Source organism: Haliotis rubra, unplaced genomic scaffold (assembly GCF_003918875.1).
Source record: "Haliotis rubra isolate DU_JTF1 unplaced genomic scaffold, ASM391887v1 Scf1405, whole genome shotgun sequence".
Classification (NCBI taxonomy): domain Eukaryota; kingdom Metazoa; phylum Mollusca; class Gastropoda; order Lepetellida; family Haliotidae; genus Haliotis; species Haliotis rubra.
Genome location: NW_025765343.1, coordinates 248 through 22,140, shown reverse-complemented (window position 1 = coordinate 22,140; position 21,893 = coordinate 248). Strand labels below are relative to the sequence as shown.

The following is a 21,893-nucleotide window of genomic DNA, read 5'->3' as shown; positions in this document are numbered from 1 at the left end:
CTTTCTTATTTCCGAATATGGATAATTTTAGTCAAACATATTTTGATATGATAACAGGATGCCTTTGTATTAGTAATCTTAGCTCTAAGGTGACTATTGAGGGGGAAATAACTATTGCGATAGGAAAAGCCTATTGCAACATACTATTGCAACAGCGATAGTCTATAGTGACCAACTATGGCAGTACTATTGCAATAGATGTTTTCTCCTTGAATTGTCTCCTTTTCTCCTTGAATTGGCTCATTTTCCCAAATGAATGTTTAGTTTATATGAAACAAAAACAAGTTTCAGTCTCTTTTAATAGCTGACAGGAAATTTGAAACCCAGGTCAAGTAAACAGTTAAAGCATAAACTTACTGATATTCACAATTTCAAACTCTTAGTCGCATGCCGTTTTTGCCGCCATGTTTGTTTAAAAGGTAACATAACTCTACAGTAAATCAAAGTGAACGAATCTGGTACTTCCTGTATTTTGCGCTGTGCATTTATCAATGGAAGTCAAATATTTAACTATCGATAGTCACACAAACAATTGATGCATCAATAGTTTTTCGTTTCTACCATCAATTAATTGCTATCGGAGACTCAACAATTGTAATCCATCAATAGTTTGATGCAAATTTAACTTAACTTCCTACAGTCGTAATATATAGCGTTTTTTCATACAGTGGCAGCAAGGGATCAGAGGTTGATGTTTTTATTGGTTTGTACTGAACGCTGCACTCAGCAACGTTACAGCTATATAGGGTCCGTCTGTAAATAATCGCGTCTGTACCACAAAATCAAGTGATCAACATCATAAGCAACGATCTACGCATGTGTCAACCAAGTCAGCGAGTCTGATCATCCCATCCCGTTAGTCACCTCTTACATATTATTATTTATTATAGGATATCTATACAGTGCACATATCCATGCAACTAGTATATGCTGAAGGCGCTGGTATGTTTTTCACTCGATCATTGGCCCATTGTATTATAAATCTCAACTCCCCGGGGATCATACAACTCTTGCAGCCACTAGGCACACCGAGTTACTACGGCTTTCTCATCCTTACGAGGTACCCATTCACAGCTGGGTGGACCGGGACACATAGTCACTGTACTTTGTCCAAGTTTACTGCATGCTGCTGTACCTGCAACTAGGTGTTTGCACATATTCATGTGGCCACCATGTGGTCATATATCAACGGATTCGTGGGTTCTTTTAAGTGCACAGGGTTGTGTACTGTACACTAGGGGTTGTGACACTGAAAGAGTCTGCACACAAAGATGACTCCAAGGTTTTTACACCCGGTCACATGTGGGCTAGATCCCTTCACCTCAAGCTCTGGATCACTAGCCTGATGCCTTAGCCAGCACGCCAACCATGCCCCTAAGCATGGGTTGCTGAAGACCAATTCTAACCCATACCTTCATGGGTCACTGAGGTTTAGAAACAATCTACAGGCTGACGTTATAGCCTATATAAGAAACATAAGTTGGCAGTTATAGAACACTGATATTAAGCAAACATATCTGGGTCATTGTGGTGTTATTTGGCAATTGATAGTTGAAGATGATTTATTCTACTAATTTAGAAGTGATTTACAAATTCTGCAATTCTGACTTTCCTAAACTTATACTATTCACCCTTTGCTAAGGATCAAATCATGGATTCAACAGAAATTAATGATGTGGAGTCAAATTTGGTTTAAATATCTAAGCTTATTGTAAGCATGGATCCTAGGTTTCAGTATGTCATTGTGGATCCCATACCTGCTACTGACAGGTGTTGTGTACTTGTCAATGACTCGTTCCATGATTTGCAAAATGGCTGATTGGTGCCATGTTATGGTTACTCATGTATCAGGTGCATAAGGTTAGAATAAAGTGGTTGTCTGCTTAAAGAGAGGTTACCATATCATTATTTATCCACTTTTAAATGGATACAATTTCAAATTATACATCTATGTTTATGTAAAGTTGTGAATTTTTGTGATCTTTATCAAAGTGTGAGTAGTATATTTCATGAATTATGAAATATTGGCTTCAGGTTTGGGTCAAACTCAGCCTGTGCTGAAGAGTATCTGTGTTACAATTGGTCTCCAGTAACCCATGCTTGTCGTAAGAGGTGACTAACAGGATCGGATGGTCAGACTCGCTGACTTGGTTGACACACATCATCGTATCCCAATTGCATAGTTTGATGCTCATGATGTTGATCACTGGATTGTCTGGTCCAGACACACTATATAGCTGGAAAATAGCTGATTATGGCATTAAGCAATAAATAAACCGCAAAGCTGCTTATGCCGTTGACCACATGCTAGCTGACTAGGATTGTTTCCTTCAAGCATGCACAATACTTACATAGAGCGTTGGTTACTGTTGATGTCGACACTACTGCCAAAGTCATAGTGGTGTCTCTGAACCTGATCCATGCCTAGCTGCCTCAACAACCTGCAACAGAGACACAGCCGATCATATAGGTGAGTGAGTATGGTTTTATGCCGCTTTAGCAATATTCCAGCGGGTACACCAGAAATGGGCTTCACACATTGTACCCATGTGGGGAATCGAGCCCAGGTCTTCGGCATGATGAATGAACTCTTTAACCACTAGGCTACCCAACTGCCCCTTCAAGTTAGGAAGACCGCCTCCGTGGTGTAGTGGTTAGAGTGTCCGCCGGAGAGAGAAGGTCGCGGAGTTCGATCCCGACAGCGTCAAACCAAAAGATGTTAAATTATGGTACTTGTTGGTCCCTGCCTGGCTCGCCATTAATGGGTACAACAAGGAATGGTCGGCTTCGAGTCAGTATAATGTGTCTGAGTGGGGTATTCATGCTTCACTGCGGCATGGTATCTCAGTGGGCTAGCACTATAAAACCAGTTTAAGTCTGGGCTAGTACAAGCAGCCGCGACATACACATACTCACGCATGTATGCGTCGTCATATGGCGGAATATTTTCAAGCACCACGTTAACCCCAATTTCACCGCCCCTTCAAGTTAGGAGTGAACAATATTTCAGCTATGACATCAGAAATAACCATAACAAATAAAAATGATAATTTTTCTCTAAAAACGTGTGCTCAATCTTCTCTACAAATATCCACTTTTTCTGTGTGTTAAGCATATAAACATGAAATGGTAAATTCTTAATTTCATTTCATGAAATTTTTACTGACACTGGCCGCAGACAGGGACCTGATATTGCTCTGACCAGTTCCAATTTAATTCCAGTGATTTAAAAGATAAATCAGTTATAGTTAAACCATGACTCAGAGGACAGTTTTAACTTTTTAACAATCAAAATACAAATATACAGAAAAGACACTGAATTACCTTAAAAGTGAAACAAAAAAAGTTGTGTTACAAAACGAAATTAATGACAGCAGACGAGAGAAAGATGACAAACAGCATGCAGACAACTAAAATCAATGTAAGATTAAACAATCTTTGACCTGTAAAGACCAGGTTAGAATTGCTTGTTAGATGCTTGTCGTAAGAGGTGATTAACGAATCAGGTGGTCAGATTCACTGACTTGGTTGACAAATGTTCTCATTATATATCCAAATTGTTGAAATCAATGCTAATAATGTTGAACACAGGAGTTTCTGATCTAGACTTGATTAGACTTACACACTGCCGCCATATAGCTGACAGTGCTAGTCATACTGTTAACCACATGCCATTGATGTTGATCACTGGATTTTCTGGTCCAGACTCGATTATTTACAGACTGCCCACAAATAGCTGGAATATTGCTGAGCCGGTGTTAAACAACAAACAAACAAACAACATTAAACACTTGCAGCGGATGGCTTACTAAGAACAATATGGGTTTACTATGCTAAACATAACATGGAAATAAATTTAACTATAAACTTCGGCAAAATCAAATTGTAAAAACTTGGTCTTACAATTCAAGGCATTAAGAAGTTGGCTTTCAAGTATTATGGATGACAACTTCTTCTTTATTAATATGTCACAACGTTTCTAGTAGTAGTTTTCGATTAATTGAAATAATCGAAGACTGGTCGGTGACCAAATGACCAAGCAATCGATCACATTTTCTCATAATCGACCACACACTATTTTGGAACTGTTGTTTTAGTCTTTGACACACTTGATGATGGAACATATCTTTGAAGTTGTCAGCGCCTGAAAACTTGTTTAATTCTTAGAAAACTCACTTCACTAACTGATGCAAGTTGCATCATGTTATACATATCTGCAATAACAACCTGGATAGGAAAATCTGAAAAATGGCGCTAACCAAATTTTATCGATGATTGTTAGTTTGGTAGTGAAGCAATCATCAATTGTGAGATTTCAACACTAGTTTATAGGCTATTTCTTGCCCCTTCGTCAGGTGAATTTGCCTGACGAAGGGCAAAAAATAACCTAGAATGGTTGTGTATAAAATACACAAGAAGTTGTCATCCATAATATTTGCCTTTTACCTCTCACAACGTTACTCTAGGAAGGTGACATACCTACAATTAGTGATGTAGGATTAAAGAAGGATTAAAACGATTATCGATTGTAAAAACATATTATAATATTCGATTAATCAGAATTTTGTTGTTTTTGAATAACACCCTTGAATGAAGTAAACTAACAATCAAATTTGACGAATATTCACGAACAAACATGCGCTCAACAGCGTAAAGCTATGCCTATTGTAAAATTTTAACCACTTTTATTGTTTAATTACAATTCCAGTGTCTTTTTGCATGTGTGCATTTCATTACATGACAGCATTAGTTATGTAAAAAAACCCATTAATTAGAAAAAAACTGGGGAAAAACCCTTAAAATTGGTGATTACATTAAAAATGTATATATTTCAATTATAATTGATAATCGTTCACCACAATCCTCCGATAATCGATAGTGGATTTGGTTTCCGATTCCCAACACTACCTACAATACAAGGCAAGAGGCAATAGGTTTATAAACATATTGAATAGATAAATCAGCTTTTCCATACCTTCTGAGGATGATGTTGAATACTTGAATGGCCTGTGGAGCATCGGGAGGCAGCTCTGACGTCAACGTGATGGTCAGCCTGATCTGGACACCGTCATACTGTCGTGTTGAATGTACCTCCGTCACCTACACCAAGAAAACAGTTTCACTCATACAGTGATGTGCATGTGTTTGTGTGTCAAAGAGACTCATATGTGTGTGTGGCTCATGTAGTGATATGTGTGCGTCTCTCTCTCTCTCTCGCTCATTCTCTCTCGGTGCATATATGTGTGTGTGGCACATGTAGTGATGTGTTTGTGTGACTCCTGTAGTGATGTGCATGTGTGTGCATGCATGTGTAGGGGTGGGGTGGGATGTGAATTAGGTCTATGTGACTTTATAGTAATGAGCAATTTGCAATATTCGTGATACCACAATCTTAATTTTTCTAATAAAATATACTCAGCAGCAAAACACCAGTCAGTATGAATTCAAAATTAGATAGGCACTATAATCAAATCATTACAGATATGTACATAATATGGGGATCAAAACATTGTTTGTCCTTAATATCTTGACAAATCAATGAAAAGTCAGCAAGATATCAAGCCACTGCATAATAATGTTGACACCATTCTGCTGTAGGAAGTCCCGTGTAGCTCTGGCAGTATGGGCCAGGGCGTTATCATGCTGGAAAATGTTGTTCGGTGGCGTCGCTGAAATGTGGTATGGCGTGGGGTCTCAGAGCACCGCTGTGATGCCGCCTCCTCTTCCTGGACCAAGTTTCTGGAACAGTACAGGACCCACTCTCTGGTTCAGGCCTATTCCACCCCATACCATGATGTGATTACCTGGAAGTGATTGGCAATGGCTTGTGCAGTTTGGCCAGCTTCAAGTCTTCCTAGCGCCTGGTTCCTCTGAGCTGTCTTGAGTCACGGCATCCTGCTGACGTTGTAATGTGAATGTTTCAACCAGGTTTGGGGGTGCATTTTATAGGGCTGATCTTTGTGAACAGCACGTGCAGCATGAGTTGCATGAAAAACATGGAGAACACCGTATTATCTCCGAGATCAGGTTGCGTTTTGAGACCATTTCCTGGGTTCAATTCTGAGTTTGGGAAAGAATGTCTCAGCTCAGGTAAAGTTGGAGATGTTGTCAAAAATATACAATCAAAACATGAAATGAGTTTACAGTAATCCATTTCTGCGAAAGAAAATTCCAAACTGACGTTTCTTTTGCTGCTTAGTATAATTGCATATTTGGTCACTATTTGGGACTTTTCGAACAGGGACATTAGTCAGCAAAATATAACACAGTCCAAAGATCAATACCACCACCCCACTCTCCGTCCCTCCATAATAATGGACCAGTCCCTAAACTGTAAGAAGCTACCTAAATCATAGCTACCTATCTGAATTAAAGTCTTTATATAATAATTAGGGTGCTGAACATGTTTCCCATTTAACTTGTGTTAGGGGGATTGATCAAATAATCGGTCAATCAATCAATCTCAGGAGATTAATTGATATTCATAAGACCTGAAACATCTAATCAAACTTTTTAATGCATGTTTCTTTTTGTTACGTGTGTTAAATCAAGACATAAACAACCAATTCATGGGAGTGTCTCAAAAGGAAGTATCCTTGATCATTTTGAGCCAAGCAGGAATTTTTATGGGTGGGCCAACCCACCTGGTTAAATTTGGGTGGGCCCAAGTTCTTGATAGGAGAGTCAAAATGCCCCACCAGGTTAATTTTAGGTGGCCCCCTTTCAGATTTGGGTGTTTGATGTTTTCAGCTAAATGTACTTACATAGTTTGCATGTTAATAAACTGTTTAAATAAGCTCGAAAATATTTTCTGAGACACGATCATTCACGAACATGAACAAAAACCGAAACTGAATGTTACCAAATGAAAGATTTTTAGAAACACGACATCATTGGCTGAACTTATTACAACAACCAATCAGGAATATTAATGCATGTGGATTTAAACTGGTTCACTTAATAGTCTTTTGCGCAACTGCGGTGAACGATAACAGTATTTATTGCATTATATTTACTTAAGCCGCACTTGTATTTTTTGGATGAATCATTTTCAAATATTGTGTGTCCACAGGACGCACCCCAAATTTCTGTATTATTCGTTACACTGCTATACTGAGTCTAACAAAACCTAGTAGAAGGTCGCGTCAGCTAACCTTTGAGCAACTTATGACCGTCCAATCAAACTCGAGACGGCTGAACGGATTCAACAAATCAGACAACAACTACTTGTTAGGGTTTGGCGGGACTTACAAAACGGTTTGGGGATTTTCTCTTCCCTGGCTGCTGACACTGATCTATCAACAAACGTAAATCTGCATAAAATAGAGATATTTGACCTGCAATATATACGCTTATGGGTTTCTAATGACATGGTTACTATTTGCTTATATTTTCGCAAAGATGACATCCTTGAATACTGACAAAACGCTATTTTCAGCGACTGTTTACTCATTGCGTGTATCACTCGGAAGCGATCGTGCGGAAAATAGCATTCGGAATCATTCGAGTTTTTGAGGTAAAGGTTCAAACGATATGTGCGAATGTTAACTTTCGCGATTTGATAAGCTATGTTCTGATTGGTCAGTCCAAAAGGTTAGGTGACGCGACCTTCTAATAGGTTTTGTTAGACACTTTTAATGAGTGCCTCTGTCATTTCCCACCCATGAAGATCCAGGTTAGAATTGCTCTTAATTAACCCCTGCTTGTCGTAAGAGGCGATCAGGCGGTCAGGCTCACTGATATGGCTGACACATGTCTTCATATTCTAAATGGGTAGATCGATGCTCATGCTGTTGATCACTGGACTGTCTGGTCCCAATTCAAATTCAATTATGTATTACAGCTGCCATTAGCCATCAAACTAAACTCTTCTTTTATTTGTACAATGGTATTACTGTGTCCTGTATTTGCACACATTAGTTTTGTGGTGAGGTTTAAGATTACAATTGATTATTGATCCATTACTGAGCTCAATTATCAATCAATTGCGAGCGATAACCAGCGATATAATAACAGACTAGAATGCGTCTCTTACCTCATTTGGTAAATGGCGGTAGGAACAACATGGTGCCATCAAAAGCATGCACATCACCAATAAGTTCTTGGTGAACATACAACAGCGCCGTTCTGACCCTCTTGGACTCGCAGGGAGGGTTGTATTCAACGTGATACTGGTACAGGGGGGTGCTGCGTACGAAGTTTACGCTGAAGTAGTTGGTCATCAGTTTTACGTTCCTGTGACGAATACAGAGTTCCCCTGAAGATTGATAGAAAATTCATATATACTGCAGTACGCAGTGTTTTCACACGTATACAGAAAACACATAAAAAACTTAATGTATCCATTTATAGCGCAAACTCCACACCAGGTATGCTCCTAATGCATACAACATGACTGATATTACTACCCCAGATAACCCAAGCTGCCTGTGAGGCGCAAGATGGTTATTATGACTTATCCCACCAGGTACCCATTTTCTGCTGGATGAACAGCAGCAATTTATGAACAAACTCACTGGTGAGGTGAGGTGAAATTGGGTTTAACGTCGTGCCTGAGAATATTTCGCTCATATGACGACGTGCATGCATGTGTATGTGTTGCTGCTTGTACTTGCCCAGACTGAAGCTGGTTTTATAGTGCTAGCCCACTGACATACCATGCCGCAGTGAAGCATGAATACCCCACTCAGACACATTATACTGACTCCAAGCCGACCATTCCTTGTTGTACCCATTCATGCCGAGCGCCAGACGGGGACCAACAAGTACCACATTTTAACGTCTTTTGGTATGACGCGGTCGGGGATCGAACCCGCGACCTTCCTCTCTCCGGGCGGACGCTCTAACCACTACACCATGGAGGCGGTTACAATCTCACTTGGCTAAGGTGAGACCACATGTATCACATGTGCTTCGTTGTTGGGCAGGATTGAAGTCCTGCGCAACCTGCGGTCACCCATCCAAGGACTCTCCATGCTCAACTGAGTTGTGAACTGAGCTCTATGCACAGGACCACACACTGCCACATATCTTTATCAATTCCAAACCAGTATTTAACAATATCAGAATGATACAGATAACAGTGAGAAAGAACTGTAACAAAGTGCTAGCATACAAAGGCCACATGGTGCCACATTTGTGGCATAAACTACCTTTTTAGACCAAAATTTCTAAAATTTTGAGATTTTTCTTGTTACGTTGGTACAGTTGTAGTTTTGATTATTTGTTTTTGCTATACAAAGTTATTTAAAACTCGAAATTTCTTTTTGGGTTTCTTCAACTTATTTCTCGAGGTTTCAAGTCATTTTGAGTGACTCCAAATGTTTTATTCATCTGACTATTTCCATTATAAAATCAAAATTACAAGCATTTTCTCATTACTTCAGTTATATTCACATCATTTCAAATTTTCCAGTTTTAAAAACAACCTTGAAATAATAAGAAAATAATCAATATTAAGAGAAAATAATAAAAAAGTAATGTAATAAAATTAGGATTTGTAAATAAATTATCGAAATAATAAAAAAAAAATAATTTAAGAGTTAAGAAATAACTTGAATATTGAGAAAAATTCAAAGTAACAGGAAAATACTCATTTCCAAAATACATTATAACATGAAAAAATACAAAATAACTGAAATTATGAAAAACACCCTGAAATAATAAAAATATATCAATGAGGAAAAACTGACTTTTGAACAAGCAGATTTGATAAAAGAGAAATTTTGGTTTAAAAATAATCTATACTACAAAATGCTCACATTAGGATTTCGTATTTGCATGCTTGTTAAAAACAGGACAATGTCACACTTACTAATCCTTTGAATATTTGGATCTTCGGAGAGGTTCACTATGGCTACACCTGGTGGCAGTAACCATCTAAGAAATGAATCAATAAATAGTTTCAAATCTCCATCTTGTAATTGTGCCCCTGCCTCAGCTCCTTCTTGAGGCAGTGCCCAGTCTTGCACTCCATGTTGCGGCGTTGAATCTGCTTGTGTTGGATATTGAGCTTGTGCCCAAACTGTTGTTCTCCCTTGAGTCTTTACCCTTGCCACTGCTCCAGCATCAGTTTGTGCCCGAGCTCCACCTCCAGAATGTGCCCCTGCCTGAGCTCCACCTCCAGACTGTGCCCCTGCCCGAGTTCGACCTTCAGGCTGTGCCCCTGCAAGAGTTCCATCTCCAGATTGTGCCACAGGCCGAGCTCCACCTCGAGACTGTGCCCCTGCCCGAGTTCCACCTTCAGGCTGTGCCCCTGCAAGAGTTCCATCTCCAGAATGTGCCACAGGCCGAGTTCCACCTCCAGACTGTGTCCCTTCCTGCATTTCATCCCTAGGTGGTATCACTGTCTCAGCTTCTAACACTGTCTGCCCATTTTGTTCCTCACGCACATAAACAACCTCCTCCCCTCTAAGTCCTATTCCCTTTTCTGCGGTCTCCTGTACAGGAACACTGAGCACCTGAGGCATGTCCTGGTGCATACTCCCTGGCACACCTGGTTGGTTATCCTGTTGGATATCTCCTGGCACACCTGGTGGGTTATCCTGTTGCATGCCTTCTGGCACACCTGGTGGGTTATCCTGTTGCATGCCTTCTGGCACACCTGGTGGGTTATCCTGTTGGATATCCTGGTGCACATCTCCTGGCACACCTGGTGGGTTATCCTGTTGGATATCCTGGTGCATATCTCCTGGCACACCTGGTGGGTTATCCTGTTGGATATCCTGGTGCATATCTCCTGGCACACCTGGTGGGTTATCCTGTTGGATATCCTGGTGCATATCTCCTGGCACACCTGGTGGGTTATCCTGTTGCATGCCTTCTGGCACACCTGGTGGGTTATCCTGTTGGATATCCTCGTGCACATCTCCTGGCACACCTGGTGGGTTATCCTGTTGGATATCTTGGTGCACATCTCCTGGCACACCTGGTGGGTTATCCTGTTGCATGCCTTCTGGCACACCTGGTTGGTTATCCTGGTGCATATCCTGGTGCATATCTCCTGGCACACCTGGTGGGTTATCCTGTTGGATATCCTGGTGCATATCTCCTGGCACACCTGGTGGGTTATCCTGTTGGATATCCTGGTGCATATCTCCTGGCACACCTGGTGGGTTATCCTGTTGGATATCCTGGTGCATATCTCCTGGCACACCTGGTGGGTTATCCTGTTGCATGCCTTCTGGCACACCTGGTGGGTTATCCTGTTGGATATCCTGGTGCATATCTCCTGGCACACCTGGTGGGTTATCCTGGTGCATATTTCCTGGCACACCTGGTGGGTTATCCTGGTGCATATCTCCTGGCACACCTGGTGGGTTATCCACTGGCATATCCTGTGGCATACCCTGACCAGGCTGTGACAAGATCCTACTTTGACTGGGCATGACGCTTTCTCTGTCTATCCAGCAATCTGAAAAATAGCAAGGCAACACCTGTATATGATGTTGAGCATTTAGAGGTGAGGTAAAAGGAACTGTCACCTTGCATTCAAGATCATTTCACTTGCATAGCTATGTGCATGCAACCATGTGATGCTGCTTAATTGACTTTACACCATTTTACACTACACCCCTTTTAGACAGATTCAATATTAATAAATAATAATAATCCGAACGATTACAATAGGTCTCCTTGCCTTGAGGCATAGAGCCCCAATTATAATCACAAAATATATGGCCATAAAAACAAATACAGTGAAACCTGCCAACACCGGCCCCTGTCTAATCCGGTACACTGTTAAAACCAGCATAAAATTTTGGTCCCGCCATTTATTATGATCATTAAAACATTGTCTAGTCCAGCACCTGTCCATTCTGTATTCTAGTGCTACACCAGCATTGGTATGAGCAGTCCAATCAAGGTCCCTTAATCCAATATACTCCTCTGGCCACAATTACAAAAGATCAAAGGCATTATTGAAATAAAGAGATTGACGATGTAAATGGCAGCCATATTAGAAAATGCTAATCACTGTCTAATCAGGCACCTTGTCAAAACCGTCATTTTACTTTGGTCCAATGGGGTCTCGGTTTAGACAGGTTTCACTGTATTCTCGTTTATCGTTACTGCCCGACCCTAAAATTCCACCCAACCCTAAAATTTTCTTCTTTTTTTTTACACCAGAGAAAATGCAACTTTGAATCTCAAAATGTGCATGAATTTTCATACTTCTAAGAATGGATTTTCTAGCAGAAAAAAAGGTGTAAAATGTAAAAATAAAATCTGCCTGACCCAAATTTCTTGACCTGCCACATTCTAGACTTGCAAGGGCTTTCTTGGATATATTTGTTTCAGGGTCTGTATGACAGACTAAGTATATGCCTGAACACGACACATGGTAGGCTTGCACAAGTCTCTTAGGTAATAAATGATAATTTCTAAAAAAGACAATCTCTAACATGCTGGCATTCTTAAACTTGCACAAGCCTCTAAGGTAATAATTAATAGTTTAATTGATAAATTCTAAAAAGATAATCTCTAACAGTCTGGCGTCCTTAGTAATATCCGCTTTTCTAGACTTGCCTCTTAAAGGATAGAATTACTACACATCCTTGGGCTTAGCCTTCCATACAACCTTGGAGCAAGGCTAGGCACATGGGAGCAGCCTCCACATAGTTCTGTGTTTTGTGTAAAATGGCAGGCAGGTCAGGGACAAAGGGTCTTCAGTTTGTTTGAAAATGGACTTGATGTCACATCGGACCTATCATTGACAAGAAAATCTGCTGCAATTATACTGACTGACTGAGTTTGGTTTTACGCCGCTTTTAGCAATATTCCAGCAACATCACGGCGGGGAACACCAGAAACCGGCTTCACACATTGTACCCATATGGGGATTCGAACCCGGGTCTTCGGCGTGACGAGTCAACGCTTTTACCACTAGGCTACCCCACCGCTCCGCTGCAATTATAACCTAGCTAACATCACATAACTAGGCCAGTACTGGCATCGTTCTGGGACTCCTTTCACAAAGCACTTAGGTGATCGTAAGTCACTAAGGTAACCTTAGTGCAATATTAAAGAATGGCAGTTAAGGTTATCCTTAGCAGGGTTTAACACAGCTCTTCGAAACTGGGAGTCCTGGGGACTCAGGGCATATGTATTTTGAGAGTCCATTTCCAAAATTGGGAGTCCATCAATTTGCATGAAATCAATTATCATGGATGCTTACCATTTGTCGATTATGTTATAATATGTGTCACTTTAAATGTCATTAGAACAGGGATAGAAATACTTTCTTTTCGAGGTGTGCCTTAGCACCAGGCAAATATTTTAAATGTGCCTTTCAGAAATCAAGTGTGCCCACCTGTTTTTAGATTAAACGACTGTAGCAATGATGATGATCATTTGAAATTTGTTGTTAGGAAACAACAAATGTAACCTGTTTTCTGTTATCACTATTATGTCTTCTGTTTAAGATGGCTTTCTTAAGCTTCATTCGTTCTGTTTTCCCAAAACAGGTCTACTTGTTCAATATATCTAACAAACACAATGTCCTGCTCAATAACTGAACTATCAGTACACATCACTCTAAATGGACAAGCAACCAGATTTCTTTACATCATCTATCAGAATTCCAGTGATTTCCTGGGCGATAAAGTCAATAAATGTTTTGCTTGTTTGTTACTTGCGTTATTTATTTTGTTTTGGAGATTAAATGACTAAAGGTGAGTCATGTCTCTAAAAAATTAGGCATGCCATAAGGGCACCGAGGACATTTTTTATCCGTGCCATTTCAATATTTACCGTGCCATTGCATGCTAAAATAGGGGTATTTCGAACCCTGTTAGAATAATGATTGTAAACAGAATGTATATATTTTAAAATGGGATATCATTACAAACTCAGAAAATTCTTTCCCAGAAAAAAATTATATTGCGTCCACAAGGACGCACAGGAATTTAGTTTGGGGTACTTCATCAAATTTCTGCGTTCATTACGCAGGAATCATGCGTCCTGTAAACCCTGCCTTAGTAAAGGTTGCTTTATGAAAGGAGCCCTGGTTTTTACCGTTGGTACTGGCACAATGTACAACAGTATAGAGCCAGTACTGGACCAATACTTGTTTTCCGTTAGTGGCCTGTTACAGGCAAAACTGTAGTGGACCACATATGAGTGGTTACCCTAAATACTGCACCGCAATACTGTACCGGCCCTGTACTGGCCCCAGAGCTCCAGATAAGATTTAGCTCATGTGGGTACTGTACCCACTGTATTTTTTTGGTGTGGGTATTATGAATGTTGACTGGGTATTTCATTTTCTGTTATCCACAGCTTTCAAACATGTGCGTATTTCAGTCATTTTACTCACCTAAGTATTATGTCATTGAGTAAGTTTACTAAGCAGGTATGTTCTGCCTTGTGTCATACCTAATCAAAACCAACTTAAATATAATGGTAATGATTTCATAAAAAATCACTCATCCTGTACTGACAGTACAACACTAGTCCTATACTAATAGTACAACTTGATAACAATCGATGTCTTTTTCATTACGCAAGCGATTTTTTATAAATATATTCCGTACGCATTTGTTTTAAACATTTTGCGTATCTAACATTGTAAATGTGTAATTGGTACGCAACAATTATTTTTCAATGCGTAATTGGAAATTTTCTATGCATATTTTACCCGGATACTCAGCTTATCTGGGCCTCTGCTGGCCCAATACAGGCAGTTCACTTCCTGTCTGGTGAATTGTGGGAGATCATCAGAACCATGCCGTCTGCTCAAGAGAGGTGGCCAAAAAGTAGAATGTGACATTTTCCACATTTCTGAATGTAAATTGACTCACTGTGACATTAAAAATAACAGTATTTGGTGTAAATCACTTATAGAGACTACTTTTTCAACTAAGGTTAAGTGTTGAGATAAATTTGTAACAATAACATGCAGTATGAATTTCGGAGGGACAAGGGCATTTTGAAACATTTAGTATGTATGTCATGTTGTAAGATCATGATAACCTGTTCACATGCCTCATTCAAGAACATAAATTCAATACTATGGCCAAGATTATAGTGTTGTTTGATAATCGTGTCATACTGGACGACACGTCGAAAATTGAATCAAAAGTAAATGCAAATTTGAAAATATTTGAAGTTCAAAAAGAGACTGTATCAGATGAACTGAATTTTGAACAAGATCATCCAGAACAAAACAGAGTTGGTTATTCACATATGTTGGCAATTCTTGGAAAAAATACTGAACTAAGACGACAAGGTGCATGATGACAAAACTGAAATTTCTGAATCTGTTACAGTGTTAGTCTCGGTATTAGGGGTTTTCGACGATGTAAGACAAAAACGTAATTTTTATCTGTAATGTCATTTGAAGTTTCAATTTTACTAACCTTGGGTGATAAAGGATATATTCATCTATTTCACACAAAAATATCAAGTGTTTCCTACAAAAATAAGGTTGATGACATCGTATCGGCGAAACTGTTGCCATTCGCCACATCCGTGGATTTTGTATGGGTTTTCGACGATGAGCCATACTTTTCGCTCCGCACTGCGAGGGAGTGTTGTGATAACGTGGCTTTCTATGTAAATATTGCCTGTCACCAGCAGATGAATGATCTTACTGAATTTTCACTTGCTATTTTTGTTATAAAGGCAATTGATTTTGCATCTGAAGTGGTATGAACGATCTCGGGTAAATAATATTGATGCTTGTTTGCTTTTTAAACAACTTAACTTCCGGTTTTCAATTGTCAATACAACTTCTCACGACAGTGACTTGGCATCTGCCCTGCCGATGAAATTGCTTGTGCTCTACGATCGTGCACGTACTCCCCCGATATAGCGCCAGCAACACAATCACTGAAAAACACCAGAACGTTGAATTCAGCTCGCTTTGGGGTATGTTATGCTCGAGAAAAATGAACTCTGAATCAATGAAAGAATGATGCATTATGTTTTCATCTTGTTTCACGAATTAAATGAGCGAGCGAGTTGGGTTTTACGCTTCTTTTAGCAATATTCCAGCAATATCACGGCAGGGGAACACCAGAAATGGGCCTCTCGCATTGTACCCATGTGGGGAATCGAACCCGGGCATTCAGCTAGACGAGCGAACGCTTTAACCACTAGGCTACCCCACCGTCCCTATATGAATTAAACTCATATATTGATTAACTTGTGTTTTACATGTATACACAGTTTTCTTTCATCTTTCTATTGATTAGTTACCTGATTAAGCACCATAAGTACAAATTAATTTTAATCTATCCCATTGACAGCCATGTTAAACCTGATTGGTATCATCTAAGGTATTGTCTAAGTTGTTTACATAGTTGCAGTTTTCTGAATAATTATCGGAAAATTGAATGGAAATATTGTGCATGTAGCTGAGATGATTTCCCAGCTTGTAGATAAGTATTGAAAGCAATTTGACCGAAACTAAATTTATGAAAATTATTCTTGCAAAGGGTTAATTAACAAGTCAATGGAACTTTCTCTAATGATGACTCACTGTATAAACTGGGCCAGTGCCGGCCAAAGTTTAAAGGGCCAATGTGCAACCATTACGGCTGTGTACTGGGCCATACTACTTTGCCTGTACTGGTCCAGTTCAACGCCAATGTGCAAAATAGTACAGGCCCAGTTCCGTAATGTATTAAGTGGACCTGATTTTCTGACTTTACTGCGCCATTATTGGCTGAGTTACGTGATGTTAGCTGGGACGACCATATATACGACTTTCCCAAAGTGTTGTTATCTCCCTTTACATAATATTTTAGAATTATCTCCCTGAGCGTTGTCTTCTTCCGGTGAGTAGTTTCATCAAAATGGCGGAGAAAAAAGTGGCGTTAGCATTGTTCGCAGTGATGTAAATTTTGATTCAATGAACATGAAAGAACTTAGAACATACTTAAGAGACAGAAACCAAAAGGTAACAGGAGTTAAGGATCAACTCATAGCTCGTGCAAAGGTGCACATGCACTGAAATTACAGAAAAATACTTCTGTGGTTGGACAATCTAACAGCTTCTGGTACCCTCGGTATTTCTTTGTCAATAACATCAAAGCTTTGTGCGCCCAGTGGTTATCAGATGCCTGATCCTCTTTCATTAATTACTGGATGGAGCGATGATCTAGAGTTGCTGCCATTATTCACAGAGAGGGACATATACAATTACCTGGTATTGAGCACCCATCGAACTGTGGACAGTAAACCCATGAAAGCTATTCGTCAACTCAAGGCAGCGATATTTTATGAAGACCGGCGCGTCCACAGCATAGCTGTTCACGGTATCTCTGGCGACTGTGACCATCTGTTTGTCAGATGTTTAGTTATACCATCTCTACCAACAACAGATAAGAAGAGTAATCCTGACCATCACGTCTGGGTCTGCCTGTCTAAAGTAACAGGCCATATCAACTCTGCTTACTGTACCTGTGCAGCTGGGTAAGTTTTCAGAGTATTTCAGATAAACATGAATCACTTTACAGTTCCCTGATAGTAGATAAATTCGTTGTGGTTTTTGGTTTTTGTTTGTTTTTTTGTTTTTACACCTTCGTTTAAATCTAAATATATATATCTTGATGAAGGATGGCATTACATAACTGTAATTAGATCTTGATTAGGAGAAACATATTACATGCTAATAATTTGTACTGATAATCTGTTTATTCATTGTGTATTATTGTCTAAAAGGTTTGCAGTTAACATTATATTCTTCTTATTAGTGTTCACTGATGGATTTATGTCTAGGATGGGTAATATGAGTCAACTAAACACTGAAAGCACAAACTTAATTACTATTCTTTTACAGAGCTGGAGAAGCCTGCAACCATGTCTCTGCTCTGCTCTATGCCTTGGTGGATATATCACAGAAGAAGGAAGCAGGACAACTCTCGTGTACCTCTACCAAATGTAAATGGATGATCCCTCAGCGATCGAAAAGCTTGCTCCTTTGACCGCCCGACGACCTACATCTAATGTCAAGTGGGAGAAGGAGTGTATTAAAGAGGAAAAGAGAAGAAACTAACTGCACAGTAACGTCTTCATATATTGATGAACCCTGTGATATGTGTCCCAATACAGGTATGCCCAAAACAAGCATAAATGTGGACCGATTTAGGAAAAAAATTAATAAGTAATGAAAACAAAAAGAAATGTGGATTTGTAGTCACAACAGGTGTAGTAAATGATGAAGGGCAGATGGATGATGTAAGACTTCCACAGTTACATGCACCACCAGTTGACTTTTGCTTTTGTGATAGTGTTGATCTTTCCTCTCAGAGTTGTCAGAATGTGTTTGAAAATTATGCTGAAACTATCAAAGTTACTGAAGAAGAGTCAACAATTATTGAGAGCATTACTAGGGGACAACAGAAGCAGGAGAATTGGAAGGAGGCAAGGAAAGAGAGGATAACAAGTTCTGATTTTGGCAGCGTTTGTCTACGGAGATCCACTACTGAACCAGATAGACTTGTCCACCATGTTCTGGGTTACGGTAAAGATTTTTCATCAGTTCATACGAGATGGGGCACTTCCCATGAGCCAGCTGCTCGACAACTATATGTTCTCAGGATGACTAAAGACCATCCTAATGTTAGGGTAAACATTGTAAATCCACAGTATCCCTATTTGGGAGCTAGTCCTGATGGCCTGGTGTCTTGTGTTGACTGTGAAAAGTGCTGTTCATTATATGGACTACTTGAGATCAAATGTCCCTCGACACTCAGGGATCTTAAACCACAAGAGGCTGCTTCACAAACGGATTTCTTTTGCAAATTGGATGAAAATATGAACTTGAAACTTAAAGAAAATCACCCCTATTACTTTCAAGTTCAAGGTCAAATGGCTATTGCACAGAGAGAATGGTGTGACTTTGTAGTTTGGACACTGAAGGGTATTTCAATTCAGAGAATTGCATTTGATAAATTGAAATGGGAGGAAATGTTTCAAAACTGAAGCGTTTTTATGTGACAGCAATTGTGCCAGAACTCTTCTCCAGGCGAGTGCATCGTGGACTTAAACTGTACTAATTATCTTCACAAGTATTACACCAAGTGACTTATTACTGATTGAAAATATTTGAAAATATTCTCAAATCATGATATTGTAATAATTATCATCATGTAACAACTTTCATATTCATATTCATATATTGTTCCAACGAATTTTTAGAATTTCACATTATGCAGAACTACATAATAGTACATATATCGTCAATAGAACATACATCAACAGTGACAAAATTGAGTTTTTTTAGTCAAAGGGCGGATAACTCCAGTGATTACCGTAAAGGGACATGGAAAATCTTCATTATTTCAAATATAAAGCTGCAAAAAGATAAGAAAAGTTGATGATATAAATTGATGTATGAATTTATTTCTTTTAACATTTGTTGGAGTATAAAGCCTTTATTAAAGGCCTTTGATGATATTTGGTCATTACATTTGTACATTGTTTATGAATGATGAAACTTGTCATAATGTGCACCACTTGTACATTGTTCTGCCTCAATTTGTACATAAATAAAACATTTCAGTAAATACAACTATATGTCATTTGTACAATTAACATAATTAAAGATGATCAGAAGTTACTTTTACATGAGCTTCTTGGAAATAAGATAGATTATTATTACTGAAAGAGTTCAGTTATCCCAACATTAAGAAAAATGAGTGAGTTTAGTTTTACACAGCTTTTAGCAATATTCCAGCAAAATTCACAGCAGGGAACACCATTAATGGGCTACCCATGTGGGGACCGAAACCAGGGGTCTTCGTGGCGAAAAACACTTTAACTTCTAGGTTACCCACCACCCCATGAAAAGCAAGCATTCAGTCATTTCTTGGGAATGAAAAATATCATCTCAGACTAGATTGATTACACTATCAATGATAATCCCAGTATTCATAATAAACACCTTATCTTGCAAATAATCAAGCATTTTCATCAAACACATGTACATCAATTGTATCAGAATCCTGGTTATGGGGGTACAAAGGTGGTAGTAATGTTGTCAATGCATTGCAGATTTTCCATATTTTGTTCACAGAATTGGAAATAGTTATGGGAATGATACCTTGTAATATTCTGAAATTTTTTACTCTTTCCATGTGTCTCTCTACATGGATTCTCAAATTTGCAATTCGTCTAGTTTTCTGAATTTCTTCCAATGTCAATTGCTTTCTTTTACGTTTTAATGGAGGGATGATTAAGTGTAATCCTTTAGGGGTAGTTAAGTCAGATATTAGAAATCCTTTATCAGCCATTACTGCATCTCCAAACTCACACAAGTTTAATATACCTGATTCTATAGTAATCTGTCTGTCACTTATAGCTCCAGACCATAAATCTGACACAAAACTGACTACACCATTAGGAGTAATGCCAATTAAACCTTTTAATGTAATATGGCTTTTATAGTGACTATACATCTGTGATTGTCTTGCTACTGAATAAGGCTTCTCAATGAATATTTCTGTGCAATCTATTACAACCCGTGTTTGTGGGTATATATCCTTGAATCCTTTTGGCATAGTAGCATCAATAATGTCTCGTTTTGGCCAGGAAATCAGAAATGACAGATTTTTGTACATGAGATCAATCCATCTGTTAATTGTCCGAGGCACATGTTTGTTCTGGAAACATGGAAACGGTTAGCTATATCTACAACTAAAAGCCCAAGTCGAAGTCTCATCAATAACATAAAAAACTGATCTATTAGTGACAATGAGTTTGGTCTTCCAAACTTTGATGATGGATAATCTCTCTCATAAGCTTCAGACAATTCGTCAAAAATACATGAAAATGTATTTCCATCTCCTAATCCTGTGTAAAGTTAACTAGCTCAGGATCTGTCTTTATATCTGCAAATGTGAGTGATGGTAGCAACACCTGTGTACTTTGCTCACAAGTCTGAGAGTGAAGTCTGTTTGTGTACAGGCACTGGTCTGCTGTGGTGCTGATGGCTTTGCCCTGACTAGAGATGGCTTGAAAGAAACCTTCATCTGTCTGAGTAGAAGTGGAACACTTCTGTACGGATGCAGTCTGACAGGATGCATTTCTTTGTGATGAAATAGTGTTCTCTGGTATGGGCCCACAGTAGTCATGCAAGAACACAGAAAGCTTGTCAAAAGACCTGTTGATCAAGTAAATGGAATTAGGAGATAATACAGGCTAAATAAAGGTAATATGTTTAACAACATGTGTTCTTTTACCCAATTTGAACAAATCGCATTGAAAGAAAAAGAATTGTGTTTACTAGTTTACACTGGTTAATGTTAAGTCATAATAAGCAAAATAAAAGTGGTTACATCAACAAACCTTTCATTTTGATGAATGGTTGTTTGGTTGTCTTCACCATCATTGGTGTTGGCTGCACCATCTTCCTCTTTGACAGCTGTCAGAGCCATGTCAGTTCCATCAGTTATCTGTTCAAATTAGTGTTTTTCTTGGTTAGATTCTGACAATGAATATTAATGTCCTCTTCATGAAAATAACTCAATATAAAGTTACAGTAAAAACAATGTTCACAATAAAAAGAAAAACAGAAATAATTTTATGATTTTTTTTTAGAGCACTGATAAGATTATCATACTATTTTTAAGCTACCACTTATAATAAAACCTAATGAAAATTTTGATTCAATTCATTTAATTTAAACAGATTTTTTTCAGGTAAGCATAAAATCGTAGTTTGCTATTTTCCATGGGTTGCCTGCAAACCAATCTACACTGAAAATTATCATAATTATGTTCATAACTGGTCCTTTGTAACTCGAACTAAATGCTAGTAAAAGGAAATATTTCAAAATCATTTCGTTATTTATCAATTCTACTGTAAACAGGACATTTACATGTAAAGTAACTTACTGAACTACTGCTGAAACTCTTGTTCGGGAAAAGTGATGGTATGGTGATCTCTGA

The 21,893-nt window shown here is 38.8% G+C and overlaps 2 protein-coding genes across 2 annotated transcripts in view; both read right to left on the bottom strand.

Moving 5' to 3' along the window:
- Nucleotides 1-7,850, bottom strand: part of LOC124268941 (piwi-like protein 1) — a 15,135-nt gene extending 7,285 nt beyond the window's left edge. Inside the window, exons 1-3 of the mRNA XM_046703964.1 lie at nt 7,842-7,850; nt 4,976-5,100; nt 2,352-2,441 (exon numbers count right to left, since the gene is read on the bottom strand). Of these exons, the coding sequence (XP_046559920.1) occupies nt 2,352-2,441; nt 4,976-5,100; nt 7,842-7,850 (224 nt within the window). The remainder of the gene's footprint in view (nt 1-2,351; nt 2,442-4,975; nt 5,101-7,841) is intronic.
- Nucleotides 5,008-21,893, bottom strand: LOC124268934 (collagen alpha-5(IV) chain-like). The gene is made up of 6 exons (XM_046703961.1): nt 21,840-21,893; nt 21,292-21,398; nt 20,880-21,106; nt 9,815-11,413; nt 8,036-8,257; nt 5,008-5,100 (listed from the first exon to the last, which is right to left on the bottom strand). Exons 2-5 carry the CDS (start codon nt 21,378-21,380, stop codon nt 8,037-8,039), a joined length of 2,136 nt encoding a protein of 711 aa, XP_046559917.1. The 5' UTR covers nt 21,381-21,398; nt 21,840-21,893; the 3' UTR covers nt 5,008-5,100; nt 8,036.

Bases quoted from the DNA above. Each gene is read 5' to 3' on its own strand.
- LOC124268934 (XM_046703961.1), bottom strand. From the start codon at position 21,380: ATGGCTCTGACAGCTGTCAAAGAGGAAGATGGTGCAGCCAACACCAAT. The intron at 21,107-21,291 runs GTTTGTTGATGT...CTTGATCAACAG, and splicing joins ACCATTCATCAAAATGAAAG to GTCTTTTGACAAGCTTTCTG. The intron at 8,258-9,814 runs GTAAGTGTGACA...ATCAATCTTCAG, and splicing joins TCCAAATATTCAAAGGATTA to GGGAACTCTGTATTCGTCAC.